Source organism: Etheostoma cragini, chromosome 1 (assembly GCF_013103735.1).
Source record: "Etheostoma cragini isolate CJK2018 chromosome 1, CSU_Ecrag_1.0, whole genome shotgun sequence".
In the NCBI taxonomy this organism is placed as follows: domain Eukaryota; kingdom Metazoa; phylum Chordata; class Actinopteri; order Perciformes; family Percidae; genus Etheostoma; species Etheostoma cragini.
Window position 1 is genome coordinate 21907131 of NC_048407.1, and position 27220 is coordinate 21934350.

At 38.3% G+C, this 27220-nt stretch overlaps 1 protein-coding gene across 1 annotated transcript in view; it reads right to left on the reverse strand.

Annotated features, from left to right (window-relative positions):
* The window catches only part of spon1a (spondin 1a), a 62297-nt gene that overhangs the window by 13260 nt on the left and 21817 nt on the right, over positions 1-27220 (reverse strand). Inside the window, exons 6-7 of the mRNA XM_034875221.1 lie at positions 24619-24767; positions 474-538 (exon numbers count right to left, since the gene is read on the reverse strand). Of these exons, the coding sequence (XP_034731112.1) occupies positions 474-538; positions 24619-24767 (214 nt within the window). The remainder of the gene's footprint in view (positions 1-473; positions 539-24618; positions 24768-27220) is intronic.

The following is a 27220-nucleotide window of genomic DNA, read 5'->3' on the forward strand; positions in this document are numbered from 1 at the left end:
CATGTAGGTAGGAAATAGATGTATGCATAACACAATAATTAAGAGGAATTCATGCATTAATTCATAATACAATATATACTATATCAGCAGTGGGAACTTACTGTCTGTGAAGGAAACACCAGGGTGATTAGGTCTCTGGTTTTTATGGTCTTCAATTTCATGGACAGCATATTGATAGACAGAAGACCCATATGACAGCTTTAATAAGATCAAGGGGAAAAGAGGAAGACCTTGGAATCTGTGATATATTTCTGTGATGGATCACTAGCCAGTTTTAAGTCTCTACAAGTCAACATTATAGTGTAGTATAGTGTAATTTAAGTTCAAATGAGTGAAAACCACTGGGTGCATGGAAATGTATGATAGTGTAGATGATTTGCAATTTGTATTCAATTTCTGATTTAACTACCAATCCAGCAGCACAGTCAGGAGATGTGTGATGAGCATTATGATAGTCAGGATGTATTACTTACACATTAAGTGGTTGCCAGGCTGGCCACTGTGCTTTCATTTTGATGACTGTCAGGACGTCATCACCCTACAGAAGAGAGACAAACAAAAAGACACCAAAACTGAACCTCAGACTCCTAAAGTGATCCACGCTCTCTTGAACCATCAAGCCTTACATGTGAATGACTAAAACCGATCAATAGAAGACTTTTCCATTTCTACACTTTAATCTATAAAGTAATTATGTCAGTGAATAAAGTTGGTCTGAGTGGTTAGAATGAGCTGTGCTTATAATTTATCAGCATCACCATGCATTTTCACAGAAAGGGTGGTTTTAACACCCTGCATACAAAATATGGGCATACAAGGATCACCCCGTGTTCTTAAATGATGTGGTGGGTTTAACTCTACTGATGGATGCATTTTGGTTTTGTGTCCGTTAGTTGGCTCAATAGAACATGTAACAAAGGATTTCAACCATGTTACATTTCTAATTGTTGTTCCGTTTCATCTTGTGCTTCTTTAAACATCACGACAACACAAACTAAACATGAACATCGTAAGATTCACAAATACAGTATATATTGCAGAGCTACTGTGTAGGCTAATAGTGTATTCATTGTGTTATTGCGTCCAAACTCAGGTGGATGCATTCTATGTTTTGTCATTGCGGAAAACATAAACATACTCTTTTTTTGAGCAAGGTTTGTGTTAAGAGTGGAACATTAGACGGTAGTTATACTCAGGTACAGAGATAGTATGCATATGACATAAACATGAGACAATGAGAATCTATCATGTTGAAAAAAAAATCTTGCCAGTGCTAGGATCGATCAAACTTGCAACATTCCAGTCAAAAGCCCACAAAGGGGCAAAAGACACTGTCACAAATGTTTTCTTCAGACAATGCCGAACAGAGGAAAAGTGTTTACTTAATATGCAAAGTGCTGTTCCTCATTAAAAACAAGCTGTGTAAGTATATTCACAATGTGCTAAGCTACAATGATGTCAGTAACCCTGCTTCCTGTGGTCAGAAAATAATGTTTGTTCCAGTAACCAAAATGACAGCACTCCCATCTCTTGCTCTGTGTTATTGAATTTTATTGCAGCAAATCTGACAGGCTGATAATAAGCCTGCAGCAGACTAATCCTATTTTAGATTCAAGGATGGTACTGATGGGCTGTGCCTGTGCTAAGAATTCAAATATTATCTTATATTACTTTTTGCATGTTTCCACAACAAGAAATAGTATTGCATTCTAAATGAAGCTTTACACTTTTGGGTAAACATTTCTGTCACTATTAAATTATATTCAGCGAGGCACTTGCAAACTTAAAAAGGAATAGATGTGCAAAAATGAAAGTCAACGTGCTACTTTTGGCCCAGGTTCACAGTGAATATGTTTTGGTTTGTTCTACACAAGGTAACACTTTTATTTCTTTTTGGAAAATACTCTAGAGCTTCTTTGTGAACTTGTTTTTATTACGCCATATCTGTCCTAAATGTGATAGAGGTTCTCACCATGCAAATTCTCTGGCTGAAGGTGAAAAGAAAGGAGCTTGGAAATACAGGTCTGATGAGAAATAGAACTAGCAAATATTGCTGTGAGACCTTTAAAGAACAGATACGTCACAAACAGCAGTGTCCAAGCCGGTGACAAAGATCACTATAATGAGCAAGCCAAAAAAAGACCTGCTCCCGCAAATTAGTCTCTTGGCATCCACTTGCAGAGCAAATCAAACTGTTATCCCACTCATAACTGCTGAAAAGAACACATTTCATGTCCTTCACCTACAAGCCAAGAAACAACATCAGTTTTCTAAATCTCTTTCCCTTCTCTTTCTACTTTGCTCTTGAATATCTATGCCTGAATGGCATAATTACAATTATTATTATATAACATTTTAAAGAGGTGGCCGATTTGTGGATTTTATTGTGGTGCAATTCTGTTCCACACTGAAAAGAATCTTTGTTTCTTCTTAGGAAGGACAGTCTGGACTTTTCTCCTCCCCCATGTGTCAGTAAGTCATGCTGGTGAGGGCCCAACTTTTAAAGGGATTACAAGAGATGCCATGATTGGATGTAAATGGATGCTGTTAACCATTTCCAAGTTATCAGTAGGCACACTGTGTGCCACTGGTCTTGAAAATACTGTAAGAACACCGCAAAGTATAGCAGAAAAACACACAAAACACAGACAAAATGTTGTAAAATCACTTGGAAATGTTGATGCAGATTCTATCAACATTGAAGATGTGTTTCTTTCAAATAACACCAACTTTTCTATACACTGTAGTAGAGTGTCATGTTTCAGGATATCATGCTTTTTGGCTACATAATTTAGCCTCTAATGAGTTGTCAAGCCCCGAGAAGATATTTGCATTTTAATATTTGTTTTACATGTAATACATATGTAAATCAATGTAATCACAATTCTATAAACGACATTTAGAAGCAAACTTTAGAATAAAGAGGAACAGCATTATTATAAACGTAAGCGTCAACCAAAATCAAAAAACAAAAAAACACACATTTTCCCTCGACCTCTGACCCAGAGACCACTGCCGGGACCTACCTAGATGTCCACCAGATATACAGTAATCCCTGTCACAGAAACACAACCCTAAATTTCAAACATTTGTATAGTATCCCATTTAAAGTAATTCTAATATGTGTTTAGAATGTGACCTTTATTACTTTAGAGACTTTCTTTAGAAAAATGATACCATAATCTTATGTAAAATTGTCTAATAATATTCATCTTCCCCAACACATCATACCATTGAGCTAAATCTTTCCCCTACATATGTTTAAAAAAAAGGAAAAGAGTAGAATCTCACCACTGGCTCTCATTACCTTCAGCCATAATTCAGTCTTCACTCAAATATAGAAAGTCTTTGTAGCAACACTAAGGAGGATGTCATGTCATGTTGATTCCAATCAACACCTAATAATTAACAGAAACCCATCACTTAGTAACTCCCTAGACATGTTGAGGGAATGGATACATTTTATAAATAACTAAAGACTTTTCGGTACAGTGTCCGCAAGCTATGCTGTAGCCAGAAGCTCATCTGCCCCTTGGGATAGAATTCATTTTTTATTTCCTTATATTCACTTCATCAGTGACAATTTATTTTGGTAAATGTGTATTTGCATATGTATATAAATATGCAAATATATGTATTATTATTCAACACTAAAATGTACTACCTTGCTTACCTAATGTCCATTACATGTTACAGTTATAAACACGCAATTGGAAGCTACCTTCTGATGCATTGGGTTCAAATTCACTGAATAAGTGTGGCAAGGGCAATGTGCATTTGAAATTTACTTCAATTTTTTTGCACTTATGTTGCTGGAGCTGAGTGCTCTAATTTGTCATCTTAGTCACTAAAAGATTAATGCAAATCAAGAACATTACACAAGCAACAAGCCTGCTTCATCACAAAAAGCACAACTTCAGCTTGAATATTAATCTACCAAGTCTTAGACACCCTAATGGACCGATTTTGACATTGATATGAATTGCTCTCTATGTAATACAAATCCTCCTTTATCTTTCTTGGCATTTTTCTAGTAGAAAACATCTATAATGTTATGTTATTTCCTTCATTTCAAAATAGTTACACTTTGCACATTGACATAAGAAAACAAAATGGAGACAACTGATGCAGATGAGTTTTGCATTTCTGTTTTACATATGTAATAATTTACATTTATTCCAACAAATTTTTGTTCTTGGGTTTACATAATTCAAGCAAAGTTGTAGGCACGTTGTGTCTGAATAAAGAAAAGTATGTTGACAACTCACCAGATTGCCATTAAATTGGTAAGGAAACCTTTCCTCAGAGGATTATTCCTAATGGCTCCGGTGACCTCTGACCTTTATTTCTAACAACATCTTTGCATCAGAGCTTCCCCTTGATCATTAATATGGTGACAGTGGTCTTATGAGTAGCTCTAGATTTAAATAGCCTCTCAAAAAGGACAGAAAATGTCTTGTTATTGGCTTGCCAACCCTGCGTTTGTTTACATTGTACTGACTTTATACACTCTAGTCTATAAATGGCCAAATAATTCTTCGAATACATTTAAAAACATTGAAAATCATCGAAGTTGACAATATTAGGTTTTCACATTACCAGTGACAATATTATATGGACAAAAGTAACAAAAATACTTTAATTGCGTTCCATTACTTGCCTATATGTTGCAGTTTGACCAACAGGCATAAATGTTAAAATTTTACAAGTAAACTAATATTTAGCTGTGCCGTTTATCTCTCATGTCTGCAACTTTACAGATACATATCAAAGTATGTTGCCATAAATAATATAAATTTTACTGCTTTGCACCACTTTGTTGTTGGGTTTAATGACTGGTGGCACAAAAATGTATTGGCTTAATGACAAAATTTGCAACAGATCATTACCCCAGCACAGAATCCCAAGACTGGATGCATTTCTCAATTAACAAGTATGACTGTGCTTGCATCCATTAAAACATGTGTATGCCAAAGATAAAGATAGAAGAAATTTGCCTGCTTTTTATAGAGTTACAAAGAAAACCAAAGAATGTGGGAGCAGGTTTCTGAGTCAGAGAAGAAAGATCTCACACTTTTTGATTGACAAATTGACTAGCTGTCAATTTCTTACACATACTTTCACACTTCTACCTAAACTTAGTAAAGTAAGGTCACTTTCTATATTGTTTATAAACCATTTGCACCCAGTAACAATAGATAGGCTATTACAGTTGAACATTATGTAACTGCCACTATAGCCTAACTACAGGCATTGTAGTCTTCTTGATACTGTAAGTAAATTATTGTGTCTTTAAACACAAACTATGAAGGTTTGTCAAATCAAATATCTGATTTAAAGTACAGAACTTTCTGGCTGCAAAAGTTACATTTTTGTTCTCTTATAGTAAAAGAAACCTTGTTTTCCTGTCCAGTGCACCTGTTTGTTTCTCATGCTGCTACAAGATCAGCACTGCAAGAGGTGCATTTGCAAACAACTACATGTCTCATCTATTTAATCATTTCAAAACCACAAACAAAGGTGAGGTACATTACATTCCTTTGTGGTTTTGAAATAAAAAATTATAAAAAAAGAATGAACCATGCTAATGCCCTCAAATGCAACATGAATCCCTAAACAATGGAATTTGAGAAATGTGTTAAGTTGTTTTTGAAGTGTTTTCCTTTAGCTGTTTTCTTAAATATTTTATTTTTGCTTAATAAATTTGTTTTCTTAAATGTTTTTTTGCACAATAGGGCCACCACACTTTGATGTTTTCAGAGCAGTAACTGAAGGATATTTTGATGAGCTGTTAATTGGACTAATTAAAGTCTTCCCACTGGCAGAATTTTGAATCCACTCCCTGCTTTATGTCAAAGGAAGGGAGAGAAGGATAGAATTTCAAAGATTATGTTTAAGTAGACCTATTGCTGCTGAAATGCAGTGTATTTCCACTAATGACAGGGTGTCTAAAACTACCCCTATTAGCAATGCAACTTGTCCCTTGCTCCTCCTGCAAAACACACACAGTAATTAGCTTTTCAGAGAGCCTTTACTTCTACTAATTTAATATTGAGCCAAAGCAAATCTATAATTCTGTTGCTTCCTGCAGGGTGGCAGCTAAGGGACAACCTTTCAGGAACTCATTAGAGTGGGCTCAAGAAATGTATTTTCAATGCATTTGCTTTGGTACTGCGAGGAATTGGTTAGTAGTAAAGTCACAAACTGCTTCTCACTACTTTTGCATTTCAAGGCTCAGATTTTACGGTTTCCTTATTTTTAATTGAATTACCAATTACATTTTTTTGGATAGTTCCATCAGCTCCTTCAAAACCTGTGCCACTTAAATATTTTAGTCAGTGAAAAACTGATGCTGAATTATTGCCATCTTGAATAGATGCATTTAGAAAATATGGTGCTTTCATTACTTCTGCAGCACCACAAAGTTAACTGAATAAATTAAAGGGGAGGTAACCTTTCCCCTTATGACCTCAAAAGGGGCAAGATTCCAGCTCGGCCCATCTGAGCTATAATTTTCTCAAAGGCAGAACAGGATACCCGAGGCTCGGTTTACACCTATCACCATTTCTACCCATGGGGGGACCATAGGCAGGCAGTTTTGTTTAGTTTACCTGTGCGCACTCCTGATGTTACCTTTGACATTATTTTTTTGCCATTCCAGTGAGAAACAGCATCACACTGACAATTTTTAATTCATTACCAAAAGGAATGCCAATCTGTTGTTGCAATCAATCATCTTGTATTGATACATCATGTTGTGCATAACAATCCCTGAGTCATTAATCACTGTCAGACCACAGCAGAGGGGCACATCTGCCCAACTGGACATACACACTGGCTCGAATCACAGAGTATAAAGTGTGACTTATTGAGAATATTCTATACAATAACAATCTGATGCTCCAAGTCAATTATCTAACTATAGTCCAGCCAAGCTGTAGCACATTATTCAACAGAGTAATACACTCCTTAAACACTTTTTTTTAAATTCAAAGTAAGCACTCTCCTTAAGTAGGCATTGTGTGGCAGCAACACATCGTTATTACAAGTTGTTATAAAATCTGAAAACTCAGAAATGTCAGAGTGAGTGGGCTATGAGCTGGACCAGCCCTCAGCGGGGGGGGATTGGTTTCTTGCTCAAGGGCACCTGGCATTGACCAGGGGATGAAGTGGCATCTTTCCAGCTACCAATCTACACTCCGTATTTTGGTCCGTACGGGTCCTTGTAACAGCAACCCTCCAGTTCCCAACACACAACTCCCTACGGACTGAACTACTACCACCCCCAAATATATTTATCATATATATTTCAAACATGTTTCCATCAGTCTTACCAGTGCATTAATTAGGCGTCTTCTTAATTTGTATTGGATTGTTGTGCTTGATCTGTTAAATAGAGACCCTCTGATGCTGGAAGTGAGCCCATTGTTAAGAGGCCTCTGAACCCCCAAAGCTAAGGTTGCTGGGGTGGAATTGCCCTGTCGTAGACCCTCACACTGAGGAGATCACCCATGAAATTGGCTCAAGGCTGGCTGAGGGTGTAATCTTAAAATACTGCCTCAGGTAGATAATACCCAAGTAGTGCATCTCATTGGCACAGAAAATCTTAGCAACCCTCACATATTTTACTTTTCTTCCATTCCCAGGACAATTGTGCAGGGTGGTAGTTCTTTATGCCCACTTATGAGTCACTTATATAGTCTTGTTGAGATATTAATGGTGAAACTCAATGGAAGTTCTAAAAAACTACTTGAAATACCTTCCCAACTGGTGAAATAATATAGGGCAATTTGCTGTGATTGCTAGTGAATGCAATGCTGTGTGGCAGCCACCCCTCAGGTGCCAGATTTCAGAGCCTAGACCACCAAGAATAAACTCAACCTGACACATGTGTTGTGTTGTCTCTGGTGAAGGTGCTGTGCTGGGAAAAAAGGCTGTGCATCTGGGGAATATAATCTTGTCTTTTTGCATGTTAAGCAATGTGTGTGTATTCATTTCCATAAGTGGGATGCTTGTCTGTGTCCATGTTGATCTGTGCTGCACCTGAGCCTGTTATAACATTACATCATGACCAGTACTGGCAATAGAGCCGCTTACACATTCTAGGTGGCAAAACGGCTTTACTCTGACTGTTCCATTGATTGCTTATAAGTAGAGCGGTGTCACCCAACTAAACACTATATTATCCCTGGGCTGAATCTCATTCCCCTTATTTGATAGCTACTCGAGTCCTCGGCCCTTGGCTGAACCAGATGTTGTTTTGTCCCACCTCTGTGAAGGCCATCTCAAAGCTCTTCTTTCGTCCCTGCGGACAGTGGACCGAGCATTGAGGTGGGATCATTGAGGAGCTATAGCCAAAGATATACAAGAGCAGCCTTCCCAGAAACCGTGCCGCTGAAGGAGTTGCTTACACAACCCACACAGCTGATGTATTCATTTGACGCTTCAGAGGAAAGGACGTCTCATCCCTCTAAAAACAAATTTGCCTGTTGCCTTTCTCCACCGATTATTTCTACATTGAGGGCCTCCTCAGTGGGAGGGACCAAGACGCGAGGAAGGGAGGCAAGTGGAGGCGATTTAAGTGCTATTGGATATACCCCAGGCTCCGCGCACCGCTCAGATTTGCCGATTTGTGATGCGCTCAAAGTTCAAATTGTTTCTACTTTGACCTTGTTGCCGCTGACCTTTGACCTTTGTGGTTCAATAGTGTGTGAATTAACAAATTGTGATGATTTTAGAAACCATTTTCATCTTCAAAAAATGACAAATTTTTTTTAAATTGGGGACGTTTGTGCTGCTGCGTTTTTGCTACTGTGTTCTGGTTTTGTTCCTCTGCTACACGCCACCACACCTGGAACTTCTCCGAAGCGGCTCGAGCTCTTGCCAGACTCGCAGACTTTATTGTCTCTACCAGTACTTCACAGAAAAATTGTGTGTTTATTGAACTATTATCTATTTTCCCCCCTCCAAGATGAATCTTTTGTCATCCATGTTGTTATAAAGGAGACGTAAACGATATTGGGAGGTGTGTTTGGGTACACTGAATGGAGCTCGCTGTTTCACTGGCTGCCCGGCTGTCTGAACGGCCAGAGGCTCGCATGAAAATAGACCTGGCGCGTATCTTTAGCGAAGCGGAGAGCCGCTTCTCGTCTGCTTGTTGGTGGCATGGCTGATGGAATATCCAGCATTGACTTGAATGGCCGTGATTGCGCGCAGGGCCGGTGGCGCATCCGGAACGCAGCGCAGACACACCCAGTGGAAAATAGGGGTAAGGGACACTGGGGGTTTAGACAAGACTGCATACAGACAGAGACAGGAAAAGAATAGACTTTAGAAGAATAGAATAGATTCAAGAAATGAGTGCCTTAGGCAGCAAAAGATGACAGTTATCTTTCATGTTTTTGTCTTCTTGGAGAGTCATTAATATCACAAGTCTAGTATGATCAATCAAATTAGTGAAAGCAGTTATTCCCCTGGAAAATATTGTCAGTAGTGTCATTTTGAATTATCAAGCCCCATTTTTCTATTCCTATATAAATGCCGGAGATGATGATAATGATAGAACCAACCTCCCTGGAGAAAACTTAATACCTGGTAGAGCAGAAAATAATTATGGTAAAGAGCCTTGTATGTTTTATTGGTTTTATAACGCTTGTAGTAACTGATGAGAAAAAACATCAAAACACAAAAACGGCGTGACTTGTTGTTGTCACCGTCCCGTGTGTGACGTTTCATTTCCCCGTTGTTGCGTCATCCTAGAGCAGCCCAGTGTCATGGCAGTTCGTGAAATGACCATGTACAAAAATCGTGACCACTACACAAAGTAAACAAGAAAATCGTGACCTGTACAAAAATCAATAACTCAAAATAACGTGACAATTTCACAAACTGCCGTCGACAGCCTTATTTTCTTTCTTAGAATTCCTCATGGGGGAGTTCGAAACTATGCACTATGGCTTTAGTGTAAACACATTAATTTTACATTATAAATTAAATGAAAGCTATTTCTATAAAAAAAGCATTGCCTACCCTCAAATAAATGTATATTTTGTAAAAGCCACCAGGGAATAGCAAAGCAAGGACCGATTTATATTGGTGAATCTTTACAACCCTAATAATTAGATACGGTGGGCCTTAAGGCTTCAGGTTTGAGAGTGTGACCCTGCTATAATGCTGGACATTCAAAGTATGGACGGTTTCTTTCCCATCTGCAAATCCTGAAGTCACAGATTAGCTCCGGCGTAGTCTAGCTTGAACATGTCTCTACTATTTAATGTGTTGGCTCACTCAAACAAAACAGCTTACCTTGTAAAAAAAAAAGCATCTTGTAAAAACCTCCGTGGAGTCATTTCAAGAACAGAGAACTGCTTGTTTCTATTAGAGAAGACACATCGTGCAGTACAGATGACACTCTCTCATCTTGGAGGGAAAAGATTTATATTGCATGAATAATTTCCATCTAGTCCTGACAAGCACAGTAAACTTTCATTTGCAATGCTTGATTTAGCATTTGTAATTCCCTGTTAGGCAAGAAACTGCATTTGAAATAGGCATTGTCACAAATAAGAAATGGTTAGGAACAGAGTCACAGTGTTAATATGGTTTAATATTGCTTGCTCCACTGACATTTGTAATGGTTTAATATGAGTTCGTAAGGGAAGGCAGCCATTCCAAATCTAGGTGACTTCACTCTGCAGAGTGAACAATCAAAAACTCAATTAACGTCCTTACATCTGCTAAGGGAAATCTGTTTTAAGCAATTAAATACAGCATTTTATTATGATAGTGACTTTAATTTATTTGCAATAACACTACAGAGTGAGCGCCCAGATAGCTGAGTTGGCAGAGTGAGCGCCCATGTATAGAGGTTTACTCCTCGGCGCAGTGGGCCAGGGTTCAACTCCGACCTGTGGCCCTTTGCTGCATGTCATTCCCTTTTTCTGCCCTTTAATTTATTCAGCTCTCCTGTCAAATAAAGGCCTAACATGCCCAAATATATCTTTTAAAAAAGCAACACTACAGAGATAGTATCACAGAATACCTGCAGATCAAAAACACAAACATTTCAATTAATTCATGAGTAGAGTTTTGGATGTAAGAGAGATTTCCCAAGCTGATCGGCAAGAGTTAAGTCAGGGGAAATCAAGACATTTTAAAAAATCTGGTTTCAATATCCGCTATATAAAACACAAGAACACAACAGTAAGTGAACAGCCAGTCAAACAGAAATGTCTGATTGATGTTGGATGGACTGAACAAAAATAAAAGAGCAATAACGGTATTCATGCATTCATTTTACAAATACAAAAAAACTGTGGAAATGGAGTGGACAAATTGTGAGTGAAAAAACAATAGCTAACCCAACCTCTACAGATTCAATAAACCATGCTGGGGAGGCACTCAGAAGAAAGATCAAACTTATCAGAACCCTTTGGAATCAGAACCCACTATTGCCAGCGAAATCTCAAACATTTGTTCCCAAAATCACACAGCTCTCAGAACATCACACTGCATCTCTGGGGAAGGAAATCATTGCTAATCCATCTCAACCCTTCCACACTGATTACGCCATCCTGCCCTCAGACAGCCACTATCAGCTTTTGCTGTTAAAAGAGCTGTTACATAATTTATTCCTACAAGTATCCACCTGCTAAACAGTGAAAAATCAATGGACTGATAAACAAATCAGACAAATTGTTCTGACTTGTATGTTTTCAACTGCACTTAAATGAAATACTGTTAAATGACACAATGTTAATTTAAGAAAGCTGCTAAAGGTTTGTTTTTGGCTTGTCCATAGTTATCTCTATATAGGGACAGACTGGGGCCAAAAAACAGTCATGGATTTTCTCCCAAATAGGCCCATCATCCGTCCATTCGCCCTAGAAAGACACTAACAGTGATGAAAGAAGGTATTCACAGCAAGTAGCATCTCAAAACCGCTGATGGTAATTGGGGTTGTGTTTGGGGTAAATGCCTTAGCCTCCAAATAAAAACAAAAATGCCATTACCTCTGCATTGAAATAAAATACAAATAATGAAATGTCACGGGCTACAGAAACTCTAAATTAGACAAACTTGTAAATATAAGAGTACAGAGTATTACTGAAAAAACAGCGTTAGCTATTATAAACTATAATCTATAACTATTCAAATATAATGTAAGCAACTGTAATGTTAGGGTAGTAAAAGTTTCTAGAGAAGGGCACTATTCTCAGCAACTCTGTCTAATATGAGGTCTTTGTCGAGGGACATGAGGATGTCTCTCTCTGTGTCCATTAACATAAATGTTTCCAGAGGTTACTGAGAATCTCTGCTCCTTAAGTGATTCATAATTCTAATTGACTCTGTCTGAAGCCTTCACAAACAACCACCAGGTATTTGCCAGTTCCACAATAGTAAACGCAAATATGAAAGAAAGTGAAAGCTAGGATTTTTTGGTTAAACCTTTGCTTAAATTTGGTAAAATATTCAGATCCCTTCCATATCTGTTGGCACATTTAGAGTGGTCCTGGCACTTACCAGCACCTTCTGCTGATGTGAAAATAACTCTGCTGCCTGTCCCTCATCATGTCCCTCTGTGAACATTTTAAATTTTGTTGCATTAGTCTCAAGGGACTTTGCACTATTTTCTCCAATTTTGCCTTTTAATACATCCATGAATTTTTCCAATCCACCTTTCTCCTTATGTTTTCTACTAGCCATTGTCACGTCTAATGATGTATGCCTATAAGAAGGGTAAACCCAGTGATTTGATTTCGCCATTCAGTAGGCCTACTCTTCTTCCTCTGTTTTATTTTTTTATATGTAGCACATAAGTGATTGTATTAGCGCCCCCTGCTGTTGTCTGTTTATTTCACGTTATCAGACGTTTTTTGTGCCAACGGCCATTGGTTTGATGTCGGTTGGACTCTGTGGGCACATGTACAGTGTATGTGTGTGCGTGTGGGTGGAACATGATTGAAAGTGTGCATTCAGATTTTTAATTAATCAGCATTAACAAGTTCCCTGGAATGCATCAGCTGTCCATAACATAAAACAGAGACTCTCCAGGGTTAAGTTTACATTAAACAGTTATGATGACTTTTGCAGAAAACAAATGAGTTAGCGCAAATGACCATGTTTCCAATGAAAATTTAAGCAATTAGCATCTTTCATGCCAACAAAGCTAGTATGACACTAAAGCAAAAGCTGACCAATGGCTATAGTGGCTATGCTTATAACATGATGGGTTAAAATCACTTCACTCGTTGCTATAGCAGGAACACATCCACATGAAGCATTAACAGCTGAAGCTTCTGCCTTTTTCAGATCCCTTTGGAATATCTGCTGCAGCGCATACTCATATAATCACCATGCTAAAAACATCATCAATGCTAATTACCATGCAAACACCTCTATCTCCATTTTTTCACCTCATTAATATGGTTGGCAATGCTTTCCTCTGAGTATGCAGATCAAGATCAAGAAGTCATTCTCATATTCTATAATGCATTAAAACCTGCCATGAAACATTGTGGCATAGAAACATCCAAACTGTAGTAGGAAAATGACCACTGCATGATAATCTATTTTATCCCTATAGTGGAATGCGAGATGCTAAACAAATTTAGCAATTTCTGAACACAAATAATAAGCAACTTAAATACTCATTCATTATCTTGTTATTTAAAGTTGTTGTCCGTAAGATTTGGCAGTGTGGGTGGTTTATTACATAGAAGACCGGATATCCGTTTTTTTGTTTATTTTTCTTTGGACTAAGTTTTCCTTCTCTGTCTGTTGATCCACCATTGTAAGTCAGCCTTAAACGAAATGTAGGTGCCCGGTCCGATTAATATACTACTTCGTTGCAACTTTCCTTGTTGGAAGTTCCTTATTTCCGAGTACAAAAAAACGCAGCATAGCCAGGACTGTCAGGCTCCACCTGGGCAGAGAGGGAGAGACCAAACCCTGCTGACTGACGTGTAAAGCGTCACTAACGCACTTGCACTAGTTCATTTGAATTTAGGGCAGGAAAGTTTCCACAGACACTCATATCCTATTACTTGACAATGAAGCAAATACAAGCACTTTCAGCAACAGGTCATATGCTCGATCCCCATTCTTTTAAATCACTCTTTGATATTTAGGAATTTAACAGACAATTAACTAGATGAGAATCTTAAGGACAATAACTTTAACTGTGTTAGTATTTAGTGATAAAGATTCTGCTTAGCCTAAATATTAAGGAGTACATCATTCTGTAGTCTAACTGGCCAAACTACTCCCTAGGAGACCACAGTTATGTGAAATTAAGAGCTGTGAGCCAAAGCCCCACTTGGTTTAAAGAAGCCTTTTTCTTGGGTTAGAGAGAACCTACTCTGATGCTGTAATCAACGATCTGCCCAGAAATATCGGATCTGTCTGTTCCAGCACATACTCTAAACTATTAATAGACATAAAAAATTGCTTCAAAATTCCAATGGGATGCAGGCTGGCTGTTATCAGCACACAAGTTTAGGCTTACACAGCCTTCAGGTGTTAATTAAATCTCCACTGACATACTTATATCCTGCCCTGCAGAATAAATGATAGAACAGATACTGCAAAGGTGATGCCACTTCAGTCAGACCAATCTAGCTCAAAACAGAACAGGATAACATCCCGCAGGCTCATGAAAAAACGTAGTGACAAGAGAATTGTCTGTGCTTAAAGCAGATGAGTTTGTAAGTGCTGACTACTTCTCTAGAGAGCTGTGAATTGATTTGCTGACCGTGGTTGTCCTCGGTTGCAATCTCTGAGCCTCGCAGCGCAGTCTGGAAGCCTATAGTGCTGCCTGGCACACTCATTCATCAAGCAGCCTGAGCCATTATACAGGCAACTCCAGCAGACCTGGGCCTAGGGCTAGGGGATATTATTAGAGATGAATTGAGGTAACTGCCTTTGATGACCCAGTTCAGGCTGTCTGTCGCTCTCTAAGCTTTTCTTCCGTTTTGCTAACTTTCATTGTTACTCCCAGAATCATGGTCTGTAAGGGGGTCACTGGCCATTGAGGCTAGATGTACTGCACTGTAGAGTAAGTGATGATCCTGAAATTGCCCACCGCTGGTTAAAAACAAAACAAATTTCTACCAACTTGGGTTGAGCCCTGAAGTTTCAAATTAAACCCATACATATATACGTCCTTGTTTTTATTATACAAACAACATCAGAGATGTCTTATGCTTCTTTGTTAAAGTACTGCATCCCACACGGCTATGCACCTAAAGACATAATTCAGCTCAAGTCCCAAGAGACATTAACTCAGCATTACTTTCAAGGGGAAAAAAACAAAAAACAAATGCTAAAGGCAACACATTACTTTGCATAGATGCATGGTATGCAAGACTACAGAAACTGTCAGCTATCTGTCTTTGCAGAATATATAATGTGTGTGTCCATTTTGCCCTAAAAGACAATACATATATAACATAAATGTCTTCTTTTCTTAGCTTTCTCTAAAAGCAGAGAAGAATCATATCCCACAGATTACTATTATTACTGTTTGGGTGCGCGCACACAGAGGGGAGGGAGACTTTTTAATGCATTTGAGGCAAAATAATGCAACATTAGAAATGAAAGATGCTGCACTTACAGTAATGAAATAACCAATAACCTGGAATTAGCAACCCTGTTGTGGTAAAGAAGCAGTGTTTTTGGATAATAAATCTGTGCCTTCTTCCCGACTCTTATCAAAAGATAGTAAGGACCAGTAACAGTTGACAATAGTGTTTACAATTGAAATGTTGGCTAGATAGAGCTTAAACAAATATATGAAATTATAATATCTAAACAAATCTTTGAAAAGCGTATTGCACAATTATTTACTTTCAGAAATATTTGAGTGGTTGTGTCTGAATGCTCTACTATGTCCTTTACTGTCAATCACATTCTGTCTCTTTCATCGGTTTGACCTATGCTTGGGAAGACAGACTCCAGTTCCCCAAACTACCAAATGATATGGAAATTGCAGTGGATGGAGGGTCTCAGAGCCATGGTTTCATTTACATAAGGACATCATAACAGGTAGAGCCATTACTGGAAGCCGATTTTTGTGGCCACCTCATGAATAAAAGATCACAAAGATTTATAATGAGGGTTTATTGTATTTAGCTGGCCTTGATCTTATGAAGATCTTCAAAAAAAGGAATGTCTCTATTCCATATCCCAAAACCTTGTTCAGGAGAATCAGCACTTTAGCTTGCACAGGTTCTTCTGTGACCACTAAATCTATCACCTTGAGTTGCCACTACGAAATCCTTTAGGGTAAGTGTTTGTGATGTAATGTGCGATGGACAAACCAGTTGTTGACCAATGTTAATGTGGAGAAAAGCACAGTGGCTACCGTTCCCAACAGATGGGATAGAAATGGAAATAAGGAGTAATCATTTCTTTTCATTTTAGCAAACCCATTGATGAGACGAGCAGCGCATGAGAGGCATCATAAATACGTCTCTGTGTGTACCACTGTGTACCACCGTGTGTGCCACTCAGGTAATTTCATATCTGCTCCACGACACCCCGTTCTCTGACACTGTTTACCGACAACTGTCCACAAATTGTTTACTTACTTCTCTGTGTTTGCATGGTGTAGCAGTTTTGGCAACAACAGCAAATACCCACAAACAGGCAGTGAGACATCAAGTTATTGTCACAAAAACAAAAAAACAAAAAAATAATTCCTACATATAAAAAGATAAACAAATGAAACACTATAAAAGATGTAAATAATCACATAGATTAATAACTGATAAAAGGCGTAAAGATTTCCCTTGGAGACTACGGATACAAAGCTAACACAAAACAACACAATGTTTAGCATAAATTAGAATTTGTATTTCCCTAAACTGTTTCATCTCCCACTGTCAAGAACTGACAAATATTCAGAGAAAAGTTCTGGCATAGCTAAATATAAGACAAACAAGGCAAATGTCTAATCCTTAAATGCTATGACACACTAAAGGAGAGGGACTGGAACAGTGTTGGTTCTTCTCTCTTTCGCCTGCTACTAGTCTTTTATTCCACTCAGTTCTCTGGACACTGGAATGGTTTTTCAGAGCTGCCTCCAGCCAAGATGTCTAAAATTCCAGAATAATCCAGCTTTTATCCCTGTGACTGTGTATGTAGCCCTGAGTCCTGAGCCAGCCAGATGCACCAAGGACCGGTTAAGTCAACATTAAGGGCCATGCACATACAACACACAAATGGAGGACACATGCATCTAACCACAGACACAAACCATCTACCTCACAAACCTACATGGGAAGGTATTTCTGACCTGTGTGACTCTCAATGATAAAGTAAAATGTTTATCTGACTTGTGTATGATGAGAAAAATACAGAACTCACTCATGCCCAAACAACATGCACATGCACACTCAGACACCCACATGCACATACACAAAGCCCATATAGGCTAACTCAACCCCACTGCATTTCAAAATGCGCTCGCCTCCGGCTGTACTGCTCAATTCCAGCAATCATAATAACAGTCCTGGGAACCAAGGCAGGCATTAAGGCTTTTGAAGAATATTTCTGCTGGGCTCATAAAACTGAATTGACGGGCCAAGGGAAAACTGCCAGGTAAAATTAAAGAATTACTCCCTCCTAAACTTGAGTATTTGCTTCTTCTTCTTCTTTTCTCCTTTCACTTACAGAGATCCAAGAAGATATCCAGAAAACAAAATGTTCAGCAAACAGAAGAATGGTGTAGCAAAGTAGAAGCGGCCATGGGGGTTGGTGGTGAAGAGCTAGGGGGTTTCCTGCATGCTCTTATACCCACTGAGGTTTGGCATGGTGCACCATGGCTTGGCAAGGTTGGATGAGAGGTGGGGTCAAGACTCTGCCCTTTGGGAGGCCCCTTCCTAGCTAATTGCTATCCCACTGTGGCAAACCTGACCTCATGCAGCAGCCCACGCACATATATATATACACAGGAGGACTATGAAGACATGACAAATGGTATGGCGAGAGAAAAGAGAGTGAAGACGATAACAGAAAGAGAAAAAGGTAGAAAAAAGAGTCCATAGCTTATGCGTGAATTATCTTTGAGATGAGTTTACATTTTCTACCTAGCACTCTGCTTTGTCCAGAGTGTTGAAGTAGCATTTTGCATCCATTGTAAATATTAATCTAAATATTTAATATTTGAAGACAAATATTTTCATGAATGTTTTAAAAGTGAAATTACAGCTAAACCAAAGAACGGCAGTATTTTGCGTATAACAAAAACAGTTTAAACTGTTTGGGAAAGAATCTAAAGTCAATACATGTTATCATCTTGGCATATTTTACATCACTGAGTCCATTTACAAATTGAAAGATTATTACACATCTGGCAAAGATTCACTACTTGAGAAGAAAAATCTGAACCACTGTGTATCCTTAAAGCATTTAAACCCATAGCCCCTACACAGCTTGACCCCTTTCAGCAGGCTACTTGAATTCAGCACAATGACTACAGTAATATTATACTGTGTCATAAGCACATTTCTTCTATCATAATTATCCCAAATGCAATTGTCATAGGAATATTTTCTGAATGAGTTACCATGACACCGACCCTTTAATCGAAGATAAAAGGGAGTGAATTTCATTGATGTATCATACATGCTTGCATGGTGCATAGACCACCACATACTCTCTCGTACAGTAGACCCAGGCACAAGATAATTAGTTGGACAAGGCAAGAATCAAATGTGGGGGTTGAAAACCCAATTCTGAAAACATCGAAGTGAAGAGCCATTTCATCTTCTGTTGTTTGATGAGAGATTGGATCTCAAAACAGCGTTACAAAACTTGAAGAAAACTGGAGAGAAAATAACAAGAAAAAAACTAGACCTAAATCTTTCAATTTTCTCTAATCTGCTGGGCTTATGCAGGTCTTATAGGAGGTGTGTGCAGGAGAAGAAAGGAAAGTTCACACAGGCTCGTTATCAAAATGTCAACTATTAGGTGTTTACTTAGTTAGGGGAGAGTGTGCTCTTGTAGTGTGTTTGAATTGTGCTCATGTCTTGTATTTCTTACAAAATTGCACACTCATTGGATTAAATGTAGTGAAAATTGTATGTGTACCACATAAACTCACTTCCAAGCAATAACACAACCATTTCTTTCCAAAAACATTGTGTTGGTGAAAGAGCACTATTGTTTAGACAATGAGAAGAATAAACCTAGCTATGACACGAGTTAATGGTCTGAAAGCACTCTGGTATGCATTCCTCAGACAGGAATACAATAAAAATTAAACAGTAGACAGTAACAGTTTCATTTCACTTCCTACTTCCCACAAAAGCCCTCAATCTCAGAATATCTATACAGTAGACAGTAGGGCTGGGACGATATGAATTTGTCCAGATTTGATTCTTTCACAAAACAAAGGTGTTGATTCGATTTGTATTGTAATTTTCCTTTATTGGGATTCTAGAAGTATTGTAATTCGACAGTATTGAGTATTGAAATTTGCTTTTCCTTCTCTAACAAAAACAAAAGTTGAATACACTTTTAGAAACATTACGAGACATTTAAAAAAAAAAAAGGCTTTCTAAAAAGGAATGCACATCAAATGTCAGTCAGTCAGTCTGACATTTATTTCATTGGTAAAGAAGTAAATAATGTATTTTCTGCTTTTGGTCTGTTTGGCTGGAAATGGATATGAACGTCAGCACTACCGTATGAACAGAAAATGTTAGGGTGAATCATTGGTAAAAATTAAACAAAAAAATATTTATTCTAGGTAAAATAATCGGTTTTAAAAATTGTTGCAAAAAAAACCAAAACACAATATATACGATTTGTTTTCCCTCTATCCATAGTAGACATTAGTGCTTCTCCCTGAACATCTACAAAATAGTTTCATAATTTCTCCCGACATAAACTCTGATATGTATGTAATTTAAATGTTCAATGCTATAACAAGAGGTAATTAGAAGTGTGCCAAAGAAACATGGTGAAAACTGATTTTTGTGCAGTAAAAAATGGCTGTAAAGTAACTCTCTGTACACAAAGAGAAACACACAAATACACCTGCGTATTGAGAGTTGAACACCCAAAGGAACCTGCATATCTATTATTCTCTACCCACACTTCTGACTGCAGGCCTCCCACTTACAGATGGCAGACATTACAGTCCTGAGAAGGACTAACAAAGAGCTAAAATTGTCTTCCATAATACCTGTTCTTTTGCTCATCATGCAAACTAAATGAGTCAGCTCTAAAGCTCCTTGCAGACTGTGAATGAGTGTTCATCAACCTGACAATTGGTGTGATCGATGTGCTGAATACGGATCAATTGGTATTACCGATTTACAAACATGAATCATATAAATCCTGTTCAGCATTGACTTCTTACATTAAAAAAAAATCTGGGGGAATGCCACGAGTCACCTGAATAATCCCTGAAAGTATCATCTGCACATGTACCTTGTGAAAATAAAAAGTTGTGACTTGAAAATGGTTCTGTATTCCCTGTCATTAATCTGTAATATCTCTTTTTGGCTCCAGCCTGAGTTGCATTGTCGCTGCTCTGTAACCCAGCTGCGGAGCTCAAGATAATAAAGGATTCCGTTAGCGTCCGTGCTGTGCAATAATGAAAAACGCCCCATGCTGCGAAGAATGAGAAAAAAAGCTGAAATGAGGAAATAGAAGATTTCATAATCTGTCTGAGGCCTTGGCCATGGTCGCTGGTCCATGGCAAGATTCTCATTAAACTTCTCATTAGTGACACACTGAGCTTCTGTAATGACTGAACTCATATACAAATCACCTCAAACATGAAAGGAGGGACAACAACAACAATGGACCAAGGCTGCATCCCTGTGCTGCTAAGTCCTCTGATAAGAGCATTTGTACCTGGCAAGTGAAACAGTATTGCACATGTTTGCAGTCTAGGAATTTGTAGAATGAATAAAAAAGAATGGACGCCCTATTCAACTCTGTAACTCACATTCTCAAACTACTACATGCACTAAACCTCAAGATTTATCCCCTATTTAATATAATAAACTTCTATAAGAGGTGTACTCTAAATACAAATTTTACCTGCCTCTCTGTTGAAAAGCTATCATAAATAAGATCAAAGTGCCTCCTCGTCCAGTGCAATGTAAAATGATGCTGTTCATTTCAATCTATTATTCTTAAAAGGGCAGTAATAGCTACACTTATAAGTTCAGTCCGTTTCAAAATGATGAGTGGCATGGTGTCATGATTGTTTGTGTGCGCTGCAGAGGTGCTAAGGCTGTGTGGGTGAAGATTTTTTAAAGAAGGCTCTGACATGCATTCACATATTTTATTATCAGCTGGTTATATAGTAAGGACTGAAATAAGCAGGCCAAGTATACTTGTATGGGCTAGAAATATTTCATTTAGCAAATTATGCAAAGAACATTCTTAATCCTTTAAATATGTGAAAACTGTCTTTTAAAAGGGAAATTCTAAGAACATACAAAATACTACCACTGCCGTCTGTAGTTTTGCAGACAGGAACATGCACCATATATCCGATGAACAGTAAAAGCATGACAGATGGAACAGCACACTCTTCTCCAAGCTCTGAAAGGGTGACAAACTCATAAATAAAATAAAGCCATGACACTCTGAATTGACATGAACAGGATGAAGAGGGCTCCGTCTCTTTGTGTGTGTGTGTGTGTGTGTGTGTATGTGTGTGTGTGCGCATGTGCGCGGGCGGTCTGACTGCATGCCTGCTTGGTTCTGCAAATGAAACTTTGTATGAACACTCTGATCAATGTAGCCCTTGGCTGGAATGGGAAGCCTGGCTATGAATATCAATTTTAAATTCATCGCTAGTTGCCATCCCTCACGCCCCACCTGACACAAAAGAGAATCAGCTTTCTGTTTGTGTCAGCGTTTACCAAGAAGTGCTGCATGGCTTAAAAGAGGGAGTCTACTTTACCCAGCCTCCTTCCTTTAAGGGCATGGACAGACTATGTGTTGTCTACACTTGTGGTAGTTGTCTCAGGCAACTTAAGACCTTTTTAGCTTCCAGTTATCAAAGTTGCTGTGAACAACAACACTTAAAAACCCATATGTACAGTAAGGTTTGAAAGTTTGGGCACCCCAGGTAAAAATTTATATTAATGTGCATAAAGAAGCCAAGAAAAGATGGAAAAATCTGCAAAAGGCATAAAATGACAGATTAGACATTCGTATTATATGTCACAAAAAGTCTGATTTTACTGCCATCATTTAAACTTTCAAAACAAAAGAAAACAAAAAAATGGTGTCTGCAAAAGTTGATCTTCCCCCATGCTTAACTGTTGAAGAGAGGTTATTTTCATTAAATTATGTGACCGTTCTTCTCAAAACGTACCTTTGCTCATTCTGGCCAAAAAGTTACTTTTTAACCTCATCGGTCCACAGAACTTGTTTCCACAATGCATCAGGCTTGTCTATATGTTCATTTGCAAACTTCAAACGCTGATTTTTGTGGTGAGGACGTAGAAGAGGTTTTCTTCTGATGACTCTTCCGTGAAGACCATGTTTGTACAACTATGTCTTTATAGTGGAATCGTGTACCACAACTCCAGTGTCTGCCAGGTCTTTCTGGATGGATCGTGCAGTCAAACGTGGGTTTGGACTTGCTTTTCTCACAATCCTGTGAGCTGTTCTATCTGATATTTTTCTTGGTCTTCCAGATCTTGCTTTAACTTCCACTGTTCCTGATGACTGCCAATTCTTAATTACATTCCAAACAGAAGATATTGGAATCTGAAAACCCTTTGCTATCTTCTTATAGCCTTCTCCTGCTTTGTGAGCGTCAACTATTTTCAGTTTCAGTTTTCTAGACAACTGCTTAGAAGAACCCATGGTGCTGATTGTTGGGGGCAAGGTCAGATGAGTCTGGGCATTTAAAACCTTAAGATTGACATCACCTGGTCTTTCCAGACAATGATTGAGAACAATCCCTGACGCTGTTAGGTCTCAGCTTTCCAAAGGGGGCAGTACAAGGTAGTTAATACATGGACTGCCAGTGTGCCTTGCAGGGTGCCCAAACTTTTGCAGACACCATTTTTTTTGTTTTCTGTTATTTTGAAATTGTAAATGATGGAAATATGATCTAACTTTTTGTGACATATTATATGAATCGCTAATCGTCCAGTTGGTGCTTTTTTGAGGTTTTTTGCACTTTAGGCTTTATGCACATTAATACATATTTTTTCCTTGGTGCCCAAACTTTCGAACCCCATTGTTTGTAAGGGAAATTAAGATGACAAGTGCAATCACCTATTTACAGTACAGTCACACTGTATATCCACTAACAAACACACAAAGGCAACAAACACACATAAATGGCACTACTTAAGCCATGTACAGAGTTTTGTAAAAGGCTGATTTCTCCTTGGCTTTTGCAGAAAGTGAAGAATACCATGAAGCTTGCTAGTGTCAGAATAATCAGGGTTTTTATAGATTGCCTGCATAATCATCACCCTCCATTCATGTGTCAGCCGGTCCACTTCAATATTGAGCAATTATTCTCGAAAACCACAGATTGCACCACGCCACACCTGGTGATGATATGATTGTGGGTGGTGAGGAAAAATTATTCATTTCTTCCTTTTCAATCATTTCACATTATCTGCTGATATGAAAACCGGCATATACTTGGAATCAAACTGTTCTATATCTTGTACATAATTCTCAACCCACCAATAGAAAGTAGAGGGTTTTCCCTCTTGGTTTATGTAACTGATGTCTAGATAGGAATATATGGTTGATTGTGTGGCAAACAAAACCACATTCAATCATAAATGACTGATACAACGGGTTTTGTTCTAGCACACTTAATGTACTGGTCATTTAAATCTAGTGCCACTTTGCTCTCACCTCTAGGCTCCAAGGAAACACTTCTCATGATCCAGGCCGAGAGATGAGAATAATAGTAAAAAAAGGTTTGCTGTGTTAGCAGTGGGAAGGCCGCAATGACAAAAACCCTATTGCTCACAGTGTGCACTCATTATCTGCTGTGACACCAGGTCTTCAAAATTAGCCAGCAATAAGCACTCTACAGGACCATCTGCTTTGCCAGCATGGGTTATACTAAGAGTGAGAGAGGCAGCCATGGAGAAGATGGAAAGACGAAAGATATACCATGCTGTTTGTGAAAATAATAACGAGAAGAGAGGCCAAGGAACGAGAAAGAAGATAAAAAGTGGAGCACACAAAATATATAAAAATGTAATATGTAAAAGTAAGGTGAAAGCAGAGAATATGCCCTTTGGTCACAGTAGGGGAGATGTAACTCAACCAAGTAGGAATCAATGACTAATTAACAACGAGTTGATAACGGACACAGCACCTCCTGAGCATTATAAGGGTCATGTCAAGCCCCAAAGTCTGATCAAAGAGTAACTGATATGCAAGAATTGAATGCTGAGCCTTTTGGAGGTATGTATAATTGGCCTTCATGACCCACCAGAAATTATGATTTCTTTTTAACCTTTTCTTTTAACATTAAAACTAGGTCTCCCTACTGTGTGCTGTATGTATCTTCATGTTTTTTTGATTAGTGGACTTTTTTTGTGATCCTTTACTAAGGAACTTCATACACATGTAACATAATTTTGTGCTGGAGAATCTTACCTTCTGTCTGATCTCCTCCTCCATTTTGACAGGGGAACCCAGCTCAGCTATCTGTTTAATTCCATCACTAGCAAAGCCACCATATTCCCAAAGCACATATTTCTCAGAGTGGGAGGCACCAATGATGGCTGACCAGTGATTGGCACGACCTGTAGAATGGGACAATAAAACATCTCATAACTTTGACATTCCAAACAGTTATCCCTTAATCATTTAATTAACAAATTATGTTTGCCACTGTAGAGGCACAGCTCTAACAATGATCCATTAGTTGATTGGTACATTAGTCTGTTGATTGAGAGACCAAACATCTTATAGTGCTTCATATTTATTGACAAACTGATTTGTTTCAGTGTAAAATAATAATACTTGTTGCTGCAAACCACCTACAGAATATTGCTATAATTGTATGCTCCCTCATAATCCTTCCATTCCCCCTCTTCATCTCTTGCGCTCTGTGCAAACGTGTATGACATATGGAAAAAAGGAATAGTAGAGCCCTATACCTGTAAGCATGCAGAAAATGCAGCAGTGCTACTATATAATGATCCATCAGAGGTGACTGCACAGGCCAAAGCAAACTTGAGCCTTGCACAATTAACTTTTGAAATCTAAAGCCCTTCGGTAAACTCCACTGTTGTGTAAAACACAATAGATCATGGAGTACAGCTGTCAATATAGTATAGATGTTTACGGGTCATTTTGGGGTATCCTTACTATTTAACTGGGCCCTCAACAGCACAGAAATATGGCAGGATAATATCATCTGCTTAGTATGTTATTGTGTACATGGACTGGAATGACATCTAGCAACTGTACATCCCCCGGAGAGAACAATGGTGATTTCACAGCCCAAATAAAATGTTTGCTTGAGAACTGGTGGGTCTCTCATCCCTGGTTTTGAAAACATAAACTTCAGTTGCTTTTGAGAATTACTCACCAAACTAAAAGAATGTTATTGTTTTCTTTAAATGAATACTGTCTGAATGTCTGAATACTTTTCATACCCCTTTAATTGGTCAAGGTGAGGTTCATTGTATTTGGTCATAGGTCGGCCTCTCAATTTTATGCCCATTAACAGAGTCCTTACTCTGCAGTTTTGTAACTCTATAAAATAATCTAATCTCTTTGTTTGCAGTATCCCTGTAATAATACATTGTGGATACATAAACAGTTCTTTATAGGACGTTGCATGCATGGCTAATGTTATGTGAAATCACTTCCAAATAAGATATTTGCTTTTTCTATCTGGATGTACGCTTGTAAGCGTAGACAGATGCATGATCCGTGTCTTCACAAGAATGATTGTGTCAGGGATCACAGAACTAGTGTTCATGGTGATGGACTGGCTGCAGTTTAATAAGTCAGGTAGATTTAGCCCCTTGGTGGCCAACACATTTATTTGCCTATGGTCTTCTTACAGCTTGGCATGGCCTTGATTTACAATGTCATACTCTTGCACTAATTATATGCTTTGATAGAAAGATACCAGATGATATTACATCATCTGTAAAAACTAATTTTCACATGGTTACACATTCTTCAGTTTTGGATCTTAAATCCCTACATACAAACCTCATTGGTAATTACAAGGATATGAAGGAGTATCTGACAAAACAATCTCCTTCTTCTTGCACTGAACATAATATATAAGCCTACTTCTTGCCCTTTCTTGTGTTTCTGATGTCTCAAATACTGTGTAAAACCTGGTTTACCTTTATGATTTAGTTAGCGTTTAGGTGAGTTTTGATTAATACAGAATTTCTACCCTCTTTAAATGGGCTTTTCTGAATCTTTCTGAACTTTTCTTTACTGCAAGTCTGCACAGAGCCTTCTAACCAGTGTCCTAGTGAAAGACTAATTATGACCATAATTTGGAATGACCTGCCTGCGGAACACAGACCAGCAATGTCAATATCATCTGTTAGGGCCTGATCTGAGTGTGTTTTTAGCAGCAAAAGGTGCCCTTTTCTTATTGATGTTGATGGGTTTGTTAAATGCTTTTGTGCTCCAGGTGCATTACATTAATCTGCTTTGCAGTTGAAGCACCTTGAGAGCTCCAAACTGATACATGGTCTACTGAGGGAAAGTTAGCGGTGGCTGTTTCTGCTCAGGCTGTTAGAGAATATTTAAATACAGGATCAGGTTCAGAGTTGTTATTTTAATGCATGGTTTGTTTCTTCATTATCTAGTAATAGCTTATGCCATTAGTTTTAGTGCATGAGCTGAGTAATTGATAACAGATGTCTGTTGTTTTTTTTGCCAGCCATCAATGATAAGATAAGTTAATATAAGTTTTTAGATAAATTTGTGGTCAGTTGCAGAAAGAGAATTGTTGCAGAATGAGAATAATGAGCACAAATCTGGCAAACTTATATTCCAAAATTATTTGGAGTGGGAGATGGTCTTTAGCTAGGACATCAATTTGAGGAAAGTCTACAACAACAAGGAGGTCTTAATTTATGTTTGGATTAAAAAGAAGATGGGGTCAACAAGACTGACCTCTTCAGAGACACTTGAAAAGATATGATTTTCTCGCCTAAATTTTTACCCTTAAAAAAGTGCTGCAGTTTCCACATGCTTTGGCCCTCTGGGATGACCC